This window comes from Erithacus rubecula (genome assembly GCF_903797595.1).
Source record: "Erithacus rubecula genome assembly, chromosome: 4".
Lineage (NCBI taxonomy): Eukaryota > Metazoa > Chordata > Aves > Passeriformes > Muscicapidae > Erithacus > Erithacus rubecula.
In genome coordinates, this window is record NC_136686.1 from 18,258,853 (window position 1) to 18,279,731 (window position 20,879).

At 38.0% G+C, this 20,879-nt stretch overlaps 1 protein-coding gene across 1 annotated transcript in view; it reads left to right on the forward strand.

Moving 5' to 3' along the window:
• RIC8B (RIC8 guanine nucleotide exchange factor B) overlaps window positions 1-19,354 on the forward strand; it is a 31,481-nt gene extending 12,127 nt beyond the window's left edge. The window contains exons 4-10 of the mRNA XM_079304978.1: window positions 1,592-1,686; window positions 6,135-6,288; window positions 6,608-6,703; window positions 9,106-9,250; window positions 9,399-9,543; window positions 11,295-11,414; window positions 18,272-19,354. Coding sequence (XP_079161104.1) covers window positions 1,592-1,686; window positions 6,135-6,288; window positions 6,608-6,703; window positions 9,106-9,250; window positions 9,399-9,543; window positions 11,295-11,414; window positions 18,272-18,383 — 867 coding nt within the window. The 3' untranslated portion in view covers window positions 18,384-19,354. The remainder of the gene's footprint in view (window positions 1-1,591; window positions 1,687-6,134; window positions 6,289-6,607; window positions 6,704-9,105; window positions 9,251-9,398; window positions 9,544-11,294; window positions 11,415-18,271) is intronic.
• The last annotated feature ends 1,525 nt before the right edge of the window (window positions 19,355-20,879 follow it).

A 20,879-nucleotide genomic window follows, 5' to 3' on the forward strand; every position in this document is an offset into this window, starting at 1 on the left:
TTTAATGTCTCAAGGATATGCTGAATAGGAAATCCTGAAATTTAAGATTGTGTTGGACGGGTCAGAGAGGCTAATATTTGAGTTTCAAGGAAATATAAAGAATATGAGATTTATTTCTTCTGTTTATATTCCTGACTTGGACCCTTATTGAAAGTAACTTTGCCAAAGTTCTTTGTATAGACAAGTGATGGTTCTGGAAGTAACAAAGCATGCAACACAGTTATATGGAAAGTTGGAAAAAGAAACTGTATTACATGTTCACCTCTTGAGAGGTATGCTCTTGCTATCTGGAAGTTGGTTTACTTACAAAATACTGAATCTGGAGAGATGTAAAGCCCAGCTCACTGTCTTTTCCTCTTTAATATCCTAAGCATGCATGCAGCCTTTTGTTTTGTTTTATTTTTTTGGTTTTTTGTTTTTGTGAGAGTTTAAGACATCCCAGGACAGGAGAAGCTTATTTGCATTTTGAGATAAAGCTTAGATAATAACTCTTTACTAGAAATTCCTGAAAGCAGAGAACTTTTAAATTAAATAACTTTTTAGTGGCTGCTAGCTGTTAGCCTGATATGTTAGTGTCATTCAACTTAGTGAATATTCCAGTGGCAATTTTAATGGTCTGGAAGAAGAGTGAAAGGCGTGTTAATGAAGTGGCCTGAAGATGCAGAATTTGAAGAGATTCCAAACACAACACATGGAAAATAAAAAGAGAGCAGAGAGGTTGGGCATGTGGGTGGAAAGCTAAATGAGATCTATACTAATGTGGAGAGAACCGTTTGAAACACCAGTATTTAATGACCTGAGATGGTTTCAAAGTAGCAAAGCCAGACAAAAGCTGCAGGTGGTACAGTTGGCAGATTTGGATGCTGATACTACAAAAGATGCTTTTGTAGAGGGTGCTTTGTGCCAGGTCAAACACTCCAGCACATATGACAGATGCCAAGAAGAGCTGTTGAAAAAGGGTGGGGACAATGATACACAGTTAAATGATTGCAGTTACTGGTGTATTTTTGTGTGGCTGCTGTCTGGTGGGAGATTGGAAAGGGGGATTGCTTGGAGGGAGGAAAAGGTAAGGCAAGTGAGGTTGCTGAGAAGTTTTTAATGGAAAGGAGGAAAGGTATCAAGGGAGCAGAAACAAAGGAATTAGAAAAAGAGACAGACTGCTTGGAGGGAATGAAATTTGGCAGCAAAAGGCCTAAATGAGGAGAAGACAAATTAAATGAAGAACATGCATAATCTAAATGGATAAAGAGGTGATCTGATGTAAATACAAGAAGGAAGAGAGTGATATGTTAGGAATAGCAGTATGGAATTCAGCAAACACTTGTAACTGGGTTTTCTAGTAATGAAGGCTGATTTAACTGGAAAAAGCTCCCCAGTGAGTTTTACAAGGCCTGGTTCCAAGTCAGCTTATGAGAGTTATGTAGCATTAAGCATTCAGTGAACACTAAGGTACAGTCCTTTTATTGATAGGGATGGATGTTATGATCTAATAGGTATTTTCCATCTTTAACTTTTATTATTCTAGTGACCTGAAACCCTCACTTGCAATCTTCAAAATGAAAAAATATCTTCATAATTTATATTTATATAGAATGAATCTCATCAATTTCGTTACATGGCTGCCATCCTTCGACACTGCTTATTAACCACGGGCCCTACTGAAGAAAAAACTGAAGAGTTGCACAGGTTGGTGGAATTGCAGAACCAATCTATGTTAAAAGGTTTTTGTTTGGTTGGTTTTCCTAAACAGAAATAACTTTGACTAAAATCTAAAGTGGAAATCTGAGAAACAATGAAAACTTAATTTATTTTGAGTTACTGTTGTTAATATTTTTTGATGAAAGCTGTTTTCCTGAAACATTGTTTAAACATATCTAGTTTTCCAGAAAGAAGGTGGCTGGCAAGATCGTTGTTTTCTGTCACTGATAATGAAGCTTGCTTTTTTTAAATTTTGTTTTTATATTCATGTGTGTATATCTGAGGATGAAAATAGGTATGGAAGTTCTAAGTGTAGTTCAAATTGAAATGGAATGCAGCTTCTGTTGTTTTCCACAGAAGCTGGTGGAAACACTACATTTTGAGATTTCTGTACATTAGTTTTGCATTTCTGATAGATTGGGGTGAAAGTAGCAGGTTGATATTTTATCCCAGTAGTTCTAGGCTGCTTTATTGAAAGTGCCAATAATATTCCTTGGTAATATTTCTTTTTCAAAGATGAGTAAGTCATACAGTTTTAGGTGCGTGGTTTGGTTTTTTTTTTCCCCCCCTCTGTTCTACATACTGTTAGGTATTGGCAGCCAGTAATTCAATCAAAATTCAGATTATTTGTGGTGGTTCTTTAAGTTTTACTGTTCTTTCTGTATGACACCCTTATTTTTACCAAGTAGGTCAGCTGTTCACTGGGCCTGACAGTACAGTAGCTTCTCTCAGCACTGAAATGTTGCCATTTTCTTCTTCAGAGAGGTCTGTATATCAAACTGTAGGATCTTTTGAAAGCCTTCTGAACCAGTCTCTAGGAAGAAGGATAGAGCTTTTCACAGCCAACAATCTTGAAAGTGTTAAATGACCTTGATTAAAATGTTGGAAAGCTCTAAGAGATCAACAGTCTTGGGAGGTGAACACTAAAATCCTGCATTAGAGCCCTTCTCAGTTGGTGCAGACTGGTTTGGAATAATTTAGGATACTGCTGCAGTAGTTGCCATGACTGAAGTTAGTGCTGTATCCTAAAGGGCAATTAGTGGTTTCTCTTTGCTGCTGCTTATGGTGTGTGCTTTGTGTTCTCAGCCTCCTTTAAGGGAGGGACTGGCAGGAATAAATTCCCTACTGCTGGGAGAAATTAAGTTTTGGATAAAATCAATAATTAAGAGAGAGTTGCAAGAATTATTATACAGCTGATATTATTCCCAAGATCTGTTCCTTTGTCCAGAAATCTGACTAGTCTGATCACCCTGTCGAATATATTGCCCTGTAAAATTTAATTGTCTTGTACTATTGTAAAAGGATGCAAGTTATGCAAGTCACTTTGCAAACACTTGCAGCTGAGATCCAGAAAGGGCTTTATATAAAAAAATAGGCAGCTGTGAAGATGATGTAGTGTTGGTGTGATTTCTGTCCTTGCTTTTTTCAGTTGCAAGGGAGATTTTTTGTAGCAGTGCTGCCCACATGGGCCTTATGGAGACACCAAGTCAAAGCAAAAGCTCGCTGTAATTCTGAGAGGGGGAAGCAGGAAAGAAGTGAGGGCACACATCACTGCCTTGTATCACTTCAGCTGTTCCCCCTTCTCCTGCAGACTCAGTGTAGCACTGCATCAGTCTCTGCTATGCTGAGGAAACAACTTTGTGTCTCAATTAGCAAACTGTAGCTGGTTAAGTTAGCTGAAGAGCAAATAATGCAAATACAGCATCAATGCTTGTGTTATTCAGTCTTGATTACGGGGTACAAGAGCACCATGCAGGATTTGACTGCTGGGATTCAAATAGTTCAGCTTTTTTGATGAACCTGAGTTTTGTCTTTGAATGCTACAAGGATGCCATAAAAGCTGAATGATTGAGTACACTTTTCTACCAAGACTGTTCATCACAAGGCAACTCTGGAATAGAAAAGCTATACTCAGAAGTAATGCCCCTGCAAATCCTCAAGGGGATTGGGGCCTGCATCAGAGGGCCCCACTTCAGTTCACTGATCTATTTGTACAAGCAGAAATTAATTCCTGATAGGAGCTGCACTAATGGATGAGTAAACTGTTGTCAGCAATCTGTAGCTAAAAGAAAAGAGAGGCTGTGTCATCATTTGGGCCAGCATGCTGGACTCTGACCATGCAATCTTTATTGCTAGAGATGAGGTGTGAGTCAGAGAGCAGAGCACAACTTCCAGCTCTGCTTTCCTTCTGGAGCCTATCAGTAAGGCAATTATGAAAACTGTGTCAAAAATAAAGTTAAATACAAACAGTGGTGCATATAAAATAAACTTTATGTAGCAGCAGGGAGATGTATTTATATTTCTTAAGATTGCTGATCACTTGCACTTCCCTGAGTTTGTAAATGTGCAGAACCTAAGATGCTGCAGTGAAAGGCTTGGACAGCCTGTTACAGCACATCATTTGAATGCCTGTGCTCTGAATGTGTAAATTGAGGATTTATTTTAGGTGAACACTGAGTGTTGGATACATGCCCTGACCCGTGATGCACTGATTGTCAGTGTGACTATTTCTAATAAAAAAAGCAGAAGTTAGCCATAAAAATACCTTAACTACTTTAGCAGTCAGTATTGTCATTGTGATTCTGTTGCATCATTACTTGATGTTTGAATATGAACAAGTCAAAGTACCACATGTTAAGAGTGAGTGCCATTTTTGCCTACTAACAAGAATTTAATCAAGGCATTCACTGGCTCTAAATAGGCCTTTGCTTCAGAATTTGCATATCAGGAGGGGGCTGGGAGCATGAGTGGGTGGATGTCATGTCCCAGTGATTAATGATCTCTAGGAAGCCGAAAAGGGGAGAGTAATATACGCAGTATTTCTACCCCCTGGAGTAGGAATGCAAACACTATTGTGCATATCTGTGCATAGTCACTGACTTCCTGGTAGCTGGAGAATTTCATACACTCCTCTGCCACAAATAAAACTGTCAGTGGAGTGACAAAGATCAGAAAGCTGGGCTTCATTTATTGAAAAGAATAGCTCAGGCACAGTGATCCAGAAAATTAATTTTGTAGGTGTTTGGGAACTTGGTTGTTTAAGAAGAAACTGGTAAAAAGAGAACTTTTGATGAAAGGCCTGAAGCCACCAAATATTTGTTGAATTTCTTCTGTTTTGTTTCTGACTATTCCTGAATTATTGGAGAGGAATAACTTCCGTGATATAAAAGACATATCTTGAACAGGATTTAGAAATAAAACAAAGAGAACAAGCGTCCCAAAAGTAATAGTGGTCTGAATTTCAATTACTGAAAGAGCAAAAAGGAGATGGCACAATGTGGAACTGCCACCCAGTCTGATCAAACCAGAACCAGTGCATTTGTTAGAAATCCTGTTATGGTCTGATGGCCATGGTTTGGTTTCTCTTTTGCTAATTCTTTGTTAGAATTGCATTAATAACTTAGAAACAGAGGGCAGCTTCTAAGTAGATATTATTAAAAGTCTTAAATGAAGTTGTTTGAAAAGTTTTCTCCATTCTTGGAACACTTCACCAGTCCTTGAAACATCAGTGTGCATTGGTTCGTTGATACTTTGAGTTCTGCCTGGGTAAACCTGAGTAGTTTTGTGCCATTTCTAAATACATCCGTTTATAAGTTTAGTTGGACATCAGCAAGTAAATAATGACAGAATTCTAATTTTTGCAGCATCTGCATAATTTCTCCCAGTGTTCAGGAACAGTACAAGCCCAAGTCTGTACAGTGAGAACAGGGTAGATAGCAAACTCAAGGCATGTGTACCCTGCAAGAGACCCTTGCAAAGTAAGTCCCACCTTACTCCATTAAAGAGGAGGGAGGGACCCTGTGGCCTAATTGAAATCACTTAATGGCTCTTTGGAAACGCTCCTCTTTGTGTTGTAGAAAGAGAACACTGCCAGTTACTGAAGGGTAATGCTTGGTAAATAAACCTAGGTTTTTTTCATGTATTTCACATATACTGCAAGCTAAATAAAAATGAAAATATTTCAGGGATCTAAGAAATGGCCACTTTGGCCCCCTGTTACAGCAGGAGGAAATGTTGTCCATATTGTATTTTGCCACAGTAATGTTGGTAATGTGGGTGTGTGGTAAAATGTTTTAAGTTTCAAGGAGGAAAAAACCAACTACTGCAAATCAGTGCAAGAGTTCCCCCTGCTGTCTTGCAAGATCAGCTGCTGGGAGCTGTGCCTTATCCACGGGATGGGATAATGTGGGGGCTGGAAGCAATCCTGCACTGCTGCTTTTGGAGCTTTTTGTCTTTATCCTTGTCTGTTCCAAGAGCCAGCACTCAGGCGATAATGCAGGCCACCTTCTTTAAAACCCAGAGAGGAGAAAATAAAGCATTGTTTGAGTTGTAGGGCCTCTTTTTGATTGCATTTGTACAAGCAGTTTATGGTGAGTTGCACTCTGTTTTTAATTCTTTTTTCCAAATGAATAATGAATTTTTAAAATCTGTTTCAGCAATGCAATCAACCTCTTAAGCAATGTTCCTGTTTCTTGCTTGGATGTTCTTATTAATCCATCGTCCCAAGAGGAAACAGATATAAAATACAATGGTATGAATATGGGAGCTATTCAGATTTTACTGGATTTCATGGAGAAGAGAATAGACAAGGTATGGACTGCAGGGATTTTTCACAAAAGGGGCCTCTTTCACTAAAGCAAAGTGCACATATATCAAGCTTTGTATAAACCTTTCAGCCAGTACTTAGGACAAATATGGATGTCCTACTAAACTGTGAAACACCTCAAAATAAAGAACAAATTCCTGTGAATATCTGAAGATATTTTCTGTGAGTCTGAGGGTGAACATTTGGTTCTTTATATAAAGTTCATATTTTGGTTGTCATGTTGAACTTCATTGAGGAATTAATTGAATTTGAAAAGGAAAGTTTGCTCTTAAAATGTTTTATTTGTATTTGGTTTTGTTTTAGGGAAGCAGCTATAGAGAAGGTCTGACTCCAGTCCTTAGTTTATTAACTGAATGCTGCCGAACTCACAGGAATATCAGAAAGTTTATCAAAGCTCAGGTAAGTAAAATATTCATCAAAATTTGAATACAAAGCTAATGATGAACTTTGAGGTTTGTACATCAGTACAGGACAGTGCTGTAGAAATAATTTTTCTGTCATGTAAATCAATATTTCCATGATGCATTCTGTAGAGCTGTTAGATAATAGCATCAGGAGTATTGTAAACTGTGTTAATGTGAGTCACCATGGATTGTGTGAGACTGGTAAAAAACTCAGTAAGGTTTGTTCCCTTGCACTCAGCAAATAAGAAGCATTTCAATGTGCAGTTAATTAAACTTTGCAGGTCTGTGTGGTGGCCAGTGAGAATACAGTTCTGCTTGAGGCTTAGTTTTACCTCAGCAGAAGGGAGTTGTTGGGATTAATACTTGTGTGCCAGAGTGAAAGTGTCCCTGGACAGAGGCACACTTCATGAATTTGCCTCTCAAAAGAGCTCTTTATTACAGTATGGGCTGTGGCTTTTAACAGTGAAAAATATTTCTGTGCCATGCTTAAAGAACTAAAGGAAGGTATGTGTAGCTTGGTGGTTGAGTATGGTGTTTTCTGTTTTGCTGCTTTTCCTGAGGTGAAGCAGAAAGAAGTTAAAAGATGAGCAAGAGAAAGAAATTGCTCCTCTGGTTTCTGCTGTTCTCCTCCTAAGCTGCAGTGCCTTTTGAGCTGCATCCTAGATACTGTTCCCAGATCAAAGCTGTCCCTGAATTCATAGGTGGAATTTAAAATGAAAAAGAGCATACATTTTCTGCATCTTTCATCTAAACCAGAAAAATGTTTTTGAGGAATTTAAGCAACTTGTTGTTTGTTTTTCTTCACAGCAGTTAGTTTTTAGGATACTTTGCTGATCTGTTAACTTTATTTAAAAAAATAAATAAATAAGTTGCAGAGCCAAGTGTTCAGAAGCTAGAAAATGAAGTTGTCTGCATGTTTTTACGACATCTGGGCATCTCAATGTCAGGATATAATTGCATGCTGACTCCTGCCACAGGACCACTGCCTCATATAGTGCAGAGAATGGATGGATGTTGCTAACTGCATGACTGGATGTTTGATATTTTGAATTACCCTCATTGTTAAGTGCTAGCCTTGGGCTTTATTTATTGTGTGCTATTCAAATTGTGATCTGAAGACAGGATGATGGATTTCCTCATGGACTGTCCTATGGCACTCATCACTGTATTATTATTAGAGTACTCTAAAAACATTAATTCATTCTTACAACACACTGAGAAATGACAGTCATGGTACTATCCCCATTGGGGGAAGTAAGCAGGGACAAAGTAGAACGTTTTTGTTAATTGTTTGAATACTTGATTTGAAAAAACAGGGTCTGTTTTATCCAAAGCAGTCAATACTGTAGCATTCTACAATACTGTAGCAACTGTAAGGATCAGTTCCCAGTGAATCCAATTTCATTAGCAATTGTGCTTTAATTTTGCACAGAACATGACACTTTATGTTAGATGCCTAGAAGACAAAGGAGTTGCAATTTCTTGTGATGGTGACATACTTTGTTCTATTCCCTAATAAAATATTGAAGATCTGTAATTCTTACTAGAGTCTTCAGTTCATTAAATATTTCATACGGCCCAGAGTTGTTTGCATATCATATAATATATCATATCATATCATATCTACTTTGAACATGAAAAAAATTACATAGATTTTGAGTCTGAAGGCATCCACAAAAGGAGGCACAAGTTAGTTTGCCAAAAAAGTCATCATTTGTGTACTACCTGCCTTTCTTGAGGGTTGAAGTTAACAATATTAATGAATTCTAATGAGAAAATAGTGTGTTTGAAGAAATGTTAAATAGTGATTTCTCCAAAATATTTCTGGAATTTAGCTTGACTTTTTAAAAGTGTTTTCTGGTTGAAGTGTGCATTTCCTCTAGATATAGAGGAAATTTAGTAGTAGAAACTTGTAGTAGAACTTGCAATGTACTTATTTTCCTGCTTCTTAATTAAGCACATTATTCTTTTATATAAACTACACATCATTTTAAGAGTGTAAGTTTCCTCAAACTGGTATTTCTAATACTTTTACAAAATACCTGAGCAAAAGAGAAGAAACGGAGAACGTGAGGTTATGGCTGCCTGATGATCAATTCTCCTGGGACACCATTTGTGCTCATAAACTCCTAATAATTGTATTTTTAAAGTCTACATTTAAGATTGAGTATTTTCTGCCCAAAATGACAGACCAGAAAGCTTAAATATATTAAGAAATAAGAGTCATTACTAAAGGATATGGATCTGGTTTTATTGCCTTTTTTTTCTTTTTGAAGGACAGAGTATTTTTTTTTGTTCTGTTGACGACTTTTGTTTGTTTGTTTGTTTACAAATATTGGTTTTGCAAGATATTTCCATGCATTTTATGCTGTTCCTCCCTTTCTTTTGTGTTGCCAGGTACTGCCTCCACTAAGAGATGTCTCCAACCGTCCTGAAGTTGGCACCACAGTGAGGAACAAACTCGTGCGCCTTATGACACACGTTGACCTTGGAGTAAAGCAAATTGCAGCAGAATTTCTTTTTGTTCTTTGTAAAGAGAGAGGTAAAATTTACTTTTTCTTCTCCCTTTTGCATAAGATCTTGCTGTAATTGGTATGTGTGCCTCTTGCTGTAACTCTCAATTCCTGTAGCACTCTGGGTTTGTTTTGTGGCTGATTGCAGCTGAATAATTTTCTGTGTTCTCTTTGCAGTCGATAGCTTGTTGAAATACACAGGCTATGGCAATGCAGCAGGACTGCTGGCAGCCAGGGGCCTGCTAGCTGGAGGAAGAGGAGATCATTGGTACTCAGATGATGAAGACACAGACACAGAAGAATACAAATCTGCAAAGCCAAAGTATAGTATTGTTTTCAATGTCACGTATCCTGTTGCATTTTGGATTCTTTTGACATAATTTTTGTGGGTTTCTTTATCTTTTTCAGAGAGGCCAGTTTTGGAATGATATGTGCTTATATTTATTCCTCTCTTCTGCTGATTTTGTGGTTTAATTATTAAGAAACCAGACTAATAGTGACCATTATGTAGTCAGATATGGTTGCAGGAGAAAAAAAAAAAGTTACTATCAGAATGATTTAACATCTGAATAATTCTTAAAATTCAAGTGTGGAAAGACATTTTTAAGGAACTGATAGGAAAAGAATTTAGTAGCAAACTTAGCAAGGATGGATTTTTGTCCCAGATTTTTGAGGAACTCACAAGAAGTTTGCTAAGTTGGTAACTTGTTTTTGGGGTATATCTTTGTAATGGAGAAAGTCATGGTGTCAGATATGGCTAAAGCTTTTAGCCAGATCTTGGTTAAAAATGAAAAAGACAGTAGGTTGAGTTTCAGATTGCCTGGTACTAAAATTTTCCTAAAGAACCAAGTAGGTCACATATGTAAATATGGAAGGAGCAAAATCTATAGAAGTCATGCAGCAGGAATCTAATATATTTTGTTTGAAGGATTCAGTGACCACACAGAAGCTTTGTTGATTTTTATTAATTGTTTTTGATTGGGTGTCAGAGTTTTTATTTTGTCATGTTAAATCTAAGATTTTATGCCATTTTAAAGATGTTCTGAAATTGTTGATAGTGGAGATCTGAAAGTGTTAACATTATTCTTCTGTTTTCTCTGTTTTCCTTGAATTACACAGACATGATTAGATATATGATGGGCTCTTATGGTTTATTGAATGATTCTTATGAAGGTACATGAACAAAAGGACAGGATTAAATGTATGAGATTTAGGAGTTAAGTTGTTTCTATTCTAAGAAATTAACTGAAAACCAGGAGGTTTCTTTTTATTTCTGCACTTCAGGATTTTTTTTTTCTTGCTGTTTTCTCTCTGCTCTTCTTTCAAAGGCCTGACATTCAATTATATGCATATAAGTAAAATTATAACATCCATTTAATTAAAAGCTAACACTTAAATGAAACGTTCAAGATAACTGTCAGTTGATTTATGCATCTGATTTTCTGTATTGCTGTTAAATGTTTGTGATTAAAATGTTTGAAAGGATAATGTGCCCTGAAAGTTTTCTTTAAAACTACTTCTCTGCTTTTGTTACCATTTCTGTATCACTGTTCACTTGTATTAACAGTGAAAAGCTGGGTTTGTAAATGCTCAAAGTAAAATAACTTAATCTGCTTTGAGCAAAAAATCATCATGGAATGGCAGTGGTTAACTAATTTAATGGAAGAATAACTGGAACCTGTCTATGCTTTTTGAAGCTAAGCCTATACAGAAGTAGTTTCAGACGTGTATCTGTCATTCAGTTCCCTATTCATGTCATTAGTACTAATGACATTGTCATTGTTATCATTATCATTCCACTGTTTTCAAACTGTTCCTCTCTGGGTACCAACAAGAACTACTGGCTTGTGCATTTTTGAGCATGGACAAGACGTTAATACAGTGAATCAACACAAATATGCAGTCATGATCAATGAGAAAATACAGTATAAATTTGAACCTTGTCTATTTATAACAAAATGAAACCTTTCATGTGCAGTTTGAGTCTGTGAGTTCTTCCTGTTTCCTATTAAGAAGATAGAAAATGTACGTGTTCTTGCAGAAATGTAAACTCTGTTGTTTTTTCACCTCCAGCATTAACCTTATCACTGGGCACTTAGAAGAACCAATGCCCAATCCAATGGATGAAATGACAGAAGAACAAAAAGAATATGAAGCTATGAAGCTTGCCAACATGTTTGATAAACTTTCCAGGTATTGTATTATAGCTGCTTTTGAGAGGCAGCTTGTATCCTGGCTCTTTACTAAGGTCTAGTGCTTCAAAATAGTGCTAGAATCAACTACTTTGTAGGATTAGGACCACTTTAAATGCAGGGAAAAATGTTTAGCACTTCAAAGATAAGACGATATGTTGCAGGATTTCAGAGGAAACCTCTTGGTGAGGATTGGACAGAACTGGGAAGATCTGATGGTGAGGGGACCTGCCCCCTGAATAGATGGGCTGATGGTAATGAAGAGAATTTCTTTTTTTAAAATATGGGACACAATCCAGGCCCAAGGCAGGCTTATTTTCCCCAAGTTAATGAGCAGCATCTCATTGTAACTACTTATGCCTGCTGCTTATATGAAGACCAAATACAGTGTGAAAATAGTTATCAGAAACAATAAATTGTATAATGGAGCAATTAAAAGGGAATTTACAGTTAAGACTTACTGTGGATTTATTAGGTTAAGTGTGGCCTGGATTACAAATCAGCCTTTGTAATTTGTTTTATGTGACAAAGGTAATGCCATGAATGAAATGGGTACTTTGTGTGTCATAATGGTGTTGCAGGATTGATAGAGAGTTGATCTTCAGTTCATAACTTTCTATGTACAAAAGAACATAGACCTGTACTGTTGTGTCTAGCTTTTTTCCTCTTTGGCTCAATATGCCTAGAATTTACTGGTTTTTCTTTTCCCACACTTCTAGCCATATTAGAATGATTGCTTGTGGATTTTTTTTATAAATTCAAAAGCAAAGTTACATTCTCGAGAAACACTTATGTAATACTAATTTGCCATTGAACTGAGCTGTAGGAGGTAAATATATAAGTGCATCCATTCTTCAAAACAAAAAGAAAACTCAGCAGCTAGAAATGTGCTTGTGATAGTCTATAGATAGTGAATTAACAAGATCTATCAAGAGAGATTCAGCAAAATGAGTATTTTTTACATATTTTAAAGATTAGGAGTATAGCAGAAGAATATGGAGATTTTACATCTCCATGGGAGAATATGGATTTTACATTAGCTGTCAAAAACTGAATTACAGGCAAGACTGAAAGCAGAGAAGGAACTTAGAACAACTGAGCTGAGACTGTCATTGAAGTAATTGGATATTTTTTCAAATTATTTGCATGGAAAGCAAGTGTAATCTTAGGAAAGAGAAGGCAAGCAATGCACGTGTAATCTTAATTGAACTACTCTGTAAAATGGAATCATTGCTATGTTAAGCTAGAGAATTAAGATGCTGAGTTTCAAGGGTACCACAATAAAATGACTAAATGGTCTAAAATGTTCTTTGAAAAGAAAGATTGAGGCTGCAGATAAGCTGAGACTGAAGACAAGCCAGTTGCTGTCCCTGCAGCACTTAGACAAAAACTCCCACTGGTTACTGTGGCACAAGAGCCCTTTCAGTTTGGAGGGTCGGAGGCACCTGCTGCAGTGCCTGCCACAGGCTGACAATAACTGAGCAGCTGCTGCCCTGTGTCACCACTTATCCTCTTGGCCAGCAGCATTGCTGTCACCTTGGGCTTTCTGTGCCCCTTACATCCACCTGCAGTCACTTCTATAGCACTTACACTGCTTCAGGGCTGGCACTCTGTGGTAGGGTTTTTGTTTGTTTGTTTAGTTATGGTTACTGTAGGACAGTGTTGTTGTGACCACTTTAGGTGCTGTGATAACATTAATAAAATCATTTCACTGTTCTTCCCATACTTTTTGTTTTACTGAAAACTGGGGAGGAGGGAAATCCTGGCAAGAAGGAAAAAGAAAGTTAAGACTTGGAATGGAGAGGCTGTGGGATGTTTTTTATAAATGTCATTGAGTGGAATTGTGGACCCTGCAGATGTTCAACAACATGGGAAGTTGCCAGTCTTGCATACAAAGAGTTAGTACCATGCTGATAGCAGTGGGAGTCCCTCCATGGTTTTGAAATAGAACACTTGTGCTGCCTCCAGCTTGAGCCCTTCAGTGCTGGAAGTTTGCAGACTTAAAACTATGTAGAATGCACTTTTTTCCCTTGGTTTGCACCCTTGGATGCAAAGCAAAGATTGCTTGGTTGGAGTTTTCAGTTGATTCTGGGTTTTGAGTCTTCCTTTGAGGCAGAGTGCTTGTGGCAGGTTTCCTGTTTCTGCTGCTCTTGTCATCATAGAAAGGAAAATGTGCCATGAACAGGTTCAGTTTGATGCAGTGCTTTGCTTATAGAAGGAAGTTGAGCAGGAACAAACAACTTCTCATCTTGAGCAAGTTTATATAACTCAGTGTAACCTGAACAGGAGCTTAGAGTAAACTTGTGTGATGTACAACAAAACAGGTTTGCTTAGTTCACTGGCATTGTTACAGCAGTGTAAGCTACTTTGAAAGCTGCCACACTTTTATTGGAGAAAAGTATGAAAAAAAAAAGTTGAAGGACTGACAAACTTGTCAGCTTTCCTCTCTGATGAGGATAATCAGGCCAGTTTGTCACTGGGGTTCTTCAGATTTGGCTTTGATTGGCTAAGTAGCAGAACTTGGAAAACAAATTTTCCAGGCAATACTTCTTCATAGCCTTCATTAATGGCTGCTCAATTTACAAAGAGTACATTGCAAAGGTTTATTGAAACTAAAAGTACAAAGGGACATCTTTTTCCTAGTTCCATAATATGCCAGTGGGTTTTTGCTTTTGAGGTTTTTCTTTATTTTCAGCATTGGCACTGAAAAATTGAAACTTTTTGAGGTCTTGTAAACTGATTTGATGCTTTTGGTCATACTTCCTAAGCTTTTCTACTCTTTTAGGTTGTTGGTGTTTGGGCCTGTTCATGACATAATTGATCATCAACAAGGCTGAATTGAAATTAATTACCAGTTTTGATTTCTCAAAATACCTGTAGGAAAGCTGCTTATTATTGTGAACCCATTTCTCTTGTGCCAATATTTTAACACAGACTTGGATTCTACAAAAGCTTTTACAGAAATTAGTGTTTTGATCAAATTTGGCTGATTTTTTTTTAATAATTAAATATATACAAATTGTAAGTATAAGTGAACATTAGAAATCTTGATTACTGCATTTCTTGCAAGTTGTATATACTATTTTGGCTGATCCTGGATGCCTGAACTTGGCCCTGATGTAACTCTGTGGGTTTTGTTTGCAGTAAGCAAACAAACACTAAACGTTGCTGGTTCTTTGGGAACTGTAAATCAGTGTCCTCTGCACATGATGCTCATCTTTCAGCTTTGAAAAACTCCCCAGATCTGCAAGGATTGAACTCAGCCTTCAATTTTTTTTTTTTTTTTTTTTTTTTTGCAAAATATTGTTAGCCACCTTAAGTCAGTGTTGTGTGATATTCTGTCTATATAATAAATTGGTGGAGATACTCTGTGTTAATTAAAATGTCTGGAAAAAGTGCTAACATTTTTTTCTATTATAAATGGTAGGTAGAATTGTATATTAATTGACTAATTTAGAATGTCAGGATGCTTTTTCCAAGCCAACGTTGTATTAATAGCAAGAATCCTTTTGGTGATAAAATGGTCTCCAATTATCACAGCTTGGGTTTTGTTGTACATTGAACAGAAGTCAACAAAACGAGTAAGAGAACCTGTCTAAATAAGGTACCCTAGTCATTAAAAACACAAAATTAATCATAGGATCAATGAAGAAGGCAATGCTACATCGAGTTTGTTTTTTTCTTCCTCTTTCTAATCACAGAACCAAATAACGTTCCCTGAAAGGATGGGAACTATTATGTGGCACTCAATTATAAGGAGGTGAATAGGTCCCCAAGATGCTGTTTTATCAAAGGGGCAGGCTGGTGTTTACATGATGGCTGTTTGATTACAGACACCATCATTAATTCTGTGTGGCAGTGCTGTCCTGCAGCACAGACAGCAGGCAGGAGAGAGCCACCCTTCAAAACAAGGCAAGGATTTTTGAGTCGTTATCAAGCTAAATGGCAAAGCAGGAAGGCAGTACTTGTATGGATACATTTGAAGGGACTCTTAGGAGATCTGGAAGTGGAAGAAGAGAATGCATTTTACCAACTGTTTAATTATGGTGTGTTTCTAAGTACACTTGAATGAATGCTTTGTTTGCATTTAGAAAAATGAGTGTTACAAGGTGCATTTGAGTATGTAGAAGGTCACCTAAGGATGTTCAAACATGTATAAATACACAAACTGTGTGCTTGTATAGAACTTCATGGATATGGAAGAATTCCCACTGCCATCTACTGGGCTGAGGCCAGTGATGTTCTGCTCTATGGATGTGCTATAAACATCCAGTTTCTGGACAGTGACCTGTTTTCTGTCAGTTCCTGGCACTTCCTTTCCCTCTTTATCTCTCCCTGTGGATGGTGAGCACATCCTCAGGTAGCCTAGGATGCCAAACCACAGTGGAGGTTTAAATTGTGGTTAGATACAAAAGAGGCTGATCCTTGCTTCTCTTCCTTATTTGGTGGCTTGGCATATTTTTTTTTACACAGTTCAATTTTACTGGGTAGCACTTGCCTGAGGAAGGATGTGTGGAATTCAGCCTCCTAAATGCAGAGAACAGCAAATCTCTTCCATCCCTTGCAAGTCAGAGACTTGCAAAGCAGGAAGGTCAGGAAACAAGCTCTGGAAAGGTACTTGATAAGCATCCTTGTTATTCTGTGCAGTGTGAACTCAGCCTGGCTCTCATCTTTAAAGCCTAAAGCTAAAGAGGGATGTGAAAGTGAGGCTGGAAAAGGGAAGCCTCAGAGAAAGAGTTTTGCTTTAATATGACAAATGATGAGATAGGACTCCTTGACAATATTTAAAGACCTAAAAATTGTTGGGAGGAGAGGGAGGTCACCACATAAAGGGACCTTGGGACCTTGTTTTCCTGTGTTTCTCTTTCCTTTTTCATGAACAAATTCTTTATCCTTTATTAGCCATTATAATTCATTTATTACCAATAAATGAATTATAGAAAATTAGTAGAATTAGTAGAAAATTATGTGATTCCTTGACTTCTGGCTGCAGTATTAAATGTTGCAACTTAAGAGTACACTTTGGAATTTTTAAAAACAAAATCTAGGATCTTTTCAGCTGAAAGGGCAAGCAATGGTGATTTTGTTCTTTGTGGCTACATTTTTGCATTTTAAAGGATACTTGTTTTGTATAATGTTTAAAGTTTAACGTTTGAAAACCAAAAATACCTCAGATGTAAAGGATTTTTTTCTCTGTGGACACAACTCCAAAACACTCCAGCTTTGTCTTTGGAGGACCCCTACAGCAGGCAGGGTTCTTGTCCTCTTTGGACAGCAGATTTGCAGTCTTCATGTTTTGAGCCCATTTGCATCTGATTTCAAGGGCTTGGAGGTGTGTTTTCCACACATCTGAGAGATTCTCTGAGTGCTGTCACTTGAGCAGAATCTGCACACTGTGGATTGCATTGCCAGAAGGGAGGGGACTCACTGGCAGTCCTGAACTAATGGCAAGCTCTCTCCATTCTGTTTAAAGATGGATCCTACTCTTCCACACTGCTGAGGAGAGCCTGGCCTGTGCTCTTTGTTCTGGTCTTGCAAACCTCTTTCCCTGGTCTCACACTTGCCACCAGACCTGGTCAGCCAAGCCACAGCTCTTGTTTCTCATGTGGCATTTGTGAATTTATCATTGTAAGATCCAATTGTCACATCTGCACAAACAGCTGCATTTATCTTGCTGCTATCTTTTTGAGACCTGATTTAAGTGCATCTTGAACTGTACAGTGTCTGGCATATTCATGCCATGTGACTCAGATGTTGCCTCTCTTGCTGTTCCTGTGCGTGTGTCAAGGTTGGAGTGATTGCCAGCTGTGTACAAGGAATTGTCCCTTTTTTCAGCCAAGGTATAAGTGCAGACCAGGCAGAGAGCTGGTGAGATGCCTTTGCTTCCCCACTGAGTGATGCATTCTATTGTCCATGGCTTGGGAGGGTGGTAGATATATGTTAAATTGACAGTTTTACTGGGCTGCCTTTCAACCAAGGGGTAAATTAACATCAAACCTCTGCTCCTTTATTTAAGGTGACTCCTGAATATTTAGACATGTTTTTCCTTTTTTTTTCCTGCATAAAATCAAATTATTATCTTTGCCCTTACAGCTTTTGCCATAATCCAGATATAGATGAGGTGATAAAAAGTAAGGATTAAATAAATCTTTGCTAATACTTTTTGATTGGCTTAATCAATAATTAATCATCTCTTAGATGAGGCTGTAGCTTGTGGAGTAGATATAATTGGATTAACTGCTGAGCGGCCTTTGGAGCTTTGAAGAGATTAAAATGGCCGTAAATCCTGTAATTAAACTGCCACAAACAAAAGCAATAGCATTAGAATCAGTCAGCTTTTTTTAAATGAATCAGCAAGTCCTTAACACACCCCTAGTAGTATGGTGTAGGCAGAGTCTGTTCTCTTAGCTGATTTATTTCCTTCAACAAGATGAATATGTATCAAATCATTGTTTTAATTGGTTGGGCATATATTAGCCAGAATGGCAGGTGAAATTTTAGGAAGAACTGGCTGCCAGAGAACTCTCAGAAGAAAAGCTAGTTTGTGTATCCAAAACAGTGAACCTGCTCCTTGTCTTGAGCCTATTAGGCACTGACTTTTCATGGTGTCTTTAATTGGCTAAGTAGTTTTGGCCTACATGAATGAAGTCTTTATCTGTCCTGCTCTTCCCCCTCCCACCTATTTGGGAAGGGTTTTTTTGTGCCTTTTTCTTCAAAACAGAAGGGTTTAGCAGGAATAACTTCCTTTTAGAGGCTCATTATGTACTGAAGCATATACTGTATGTGAGTGTATTATACACATGGGAATTGATATGTGTGCACATGCTAATATGGATTCTGTTTTTCAATCTCTGACAGAGATGAGCTCATAAAGCCAATGGGAGTGCGGCCGGATGGGACAATGGCTCCTTTGGAGGAAGCAGTCAGCCAGTACCACACCAGCAAGCAAGAGAGCTCAGATTCAGACTAAGGCATCACCTGCTTCACTCTCAATTCTCCTCTAATCCACATTTCTCCTTAGAGCCACATCTTTTATTCTCACATTAGCCAGCATCACTTTAACCGTTCTATTATTGGCATATTTAAATGATGGGTCCTGTGATGTAATGTCTGAATTTTTACTATGTCTGTTTAGAGAACATACCAATTTATTAGTTTATGATCATTATTAATTTAAAATTAAACGTATTTCAAAAGGATAAAAAGTGAAAGCCTACAGTGTAAAATAAAGTCCACTTTCATTTTCCAGAATCCTGTTTTCTGAACTCTGTAGGTTTTCCCATTCCTGATAATCTTTTGTATTGTCTTGCCAGTCTTCCTCTTTATATAATTGTATTAATGAAGCGTGTTTACTTAATGGCATTAGGAGCAGAGGGTGTTTAGACTTAGAAATCTGACTTTGTGGGGCTGCTTTAGCTGGCATTGAGCAGTGATTTCAAAGCTCCCATTTTTAAAGTACCCTGGGGTTTCTTACCTGCTACAAACTTCTCCAGTTTAAGCCGCTGCTTAAGATTTTAACAATGTGTCAGTGACAGACTGCTTCTAAAACTGCCTTTAAATTGGGAACAAGATGATGTGTGTTATAAGTCTTCCCTCCCTATCTGGTTAGGATCTCACAAATGCACCCCTTCTTCCCCTCTGGTTAAGCAAAAACATCCCTATTGAAAATGGTGTTCAAGTATTGCACTTCAATGTTGCTATGAATGGGAGGGGACTGGAGTGCATGTGCCAGTGTTTCACTGAATTGGGGCCTACTTTTGGAGATTAACTGCTATACCTCAATTGAAGGGAAGTCAAACTAATCAACAAAGAAATATTTCCTCTTAGAGAGAACTTAGGAAGCGATGGGATAGAGAATGGGAGGGTGGAAAGGAGAAGAAAGTGTCATTTTCAATTCTGTACTCTTTAAAAAGAAAGATTAAAGTTTTAGGCGTGCTGCAATGCTGTCATTGCCTCTTTGCCTGCTTGGTTTCTTTCTGTGTGTTTCTCCCAGCATGAATTACATGAAGAATATTCCATGCCATAGTTTCTAATGCCATATTTTGTGCAGAAGCTTAAACATGCTGTTCACTGGGGGCCTTTCAGAGGTTGGTGATGGTTCTCCAGTTTGTCTTTGTTTCCTATGACTTGACACTAGTTCTCTGAAGTTGGTGTTCAAAGACCCTGTAAAGGGGGATTTGGTATGAAATTGTGCTGTGGTTGCTCAAGTGAGGAGCTTCTGAAGAGGATCTTAGTCTTCCAAAAGAACTGGAAAGAAAAAAATAATGCACTGCTGTCCTCTGAGTGCTTCAGTTTGTGTTTCCAAAACACTGCCCAGCCACAGCAATGTCTTTCCTGGAACATATGTAATATGTAATGTCATACCTCTTCTGTATGACTCCAAAAGTGGAAGGGACCTGTTGTCCAGGAGCAAGAAATGTGCTTGGCTGCATCTAAGCTGGGTCTCAAAAATGTAATTCCAGGTTTAGTATCATGCACTGACAACTCTGAGCCCAACACAGGCAAATCTTGTGTGCCCTACGGGTGCAAAGAATTTGTGATCCCTTCCTGAAGAGCAAAACTTCCCTGGCCCTGTTAATGAGGAACTGTCTTGGTGTCAGCTGAGACTGGGGAAGAACTTGTTTCAGTCATGAGCTTCTATAGGGGCTTCTTGCTGTAGAGCACTAAGTAAAGAACATGAAAAAGAGCAAAATCTCAATTGTTGCTTTGCAATGTGTAGAATATACTCCTACAATTAGCAGGTTAAAGAGATTAATGAAACAATAATGGCTCCAGGGATCTTGTTACAAGCAGTGTAACACAAGGCTCTTGTGCTCTGCCCCCTGTCATTCACCATAGGGCAGCAACATTTGCAACAAATAGTTCTGTTTAGTTTATCTTGGAAAACAGATGCTTGTAGAAGGTTCTGTAGGTATGAGATGGTGCTTCAATTAAAAAGAAAATAGTGAAGACCAAGCATAGGAGGTTCTGCCTGAATCCTCCAGATCAAGAGTGGCTGTCACAGCTGGGTTGCCTGTAGTGCAGGTTAATGTAGATAAATGAACTTGCAGTAGTGCAGTGCTCCAGAGCAGCTCTTGTTCCAAGGGGATAGTTTGTGAAAAGGCTTATTTTTGCAATGTAACATTCAAATCAGCACTGCCTCTGCTTCCTTTTGTGCTGGCTGGTGTTTAAAGAGTAACCGAGCACATGGTCAGATTTCTGTTGGATGGGAATCTGGAGAAAAGTGAGTTTAAAATAAGGAGTTGCCTGGAAGTTTTTGTGTACTGTGAAATTTTGCTTCTGAATTATTTTGAAAGTTGAATCTCCAAAACTGGAGGCTTGGGCAGCTGAGTCTTGTTTAAACTGGCAAACCAGGCAGTGTGGGGAAGAGTCTCCAAGTGAAATGTCTCATTATATTCCCTTCTCATTATATTCCCTTCCAGGTTTTCTAGTGATGACCATAAAGGTGCTACCCAGTGGGTTTTGA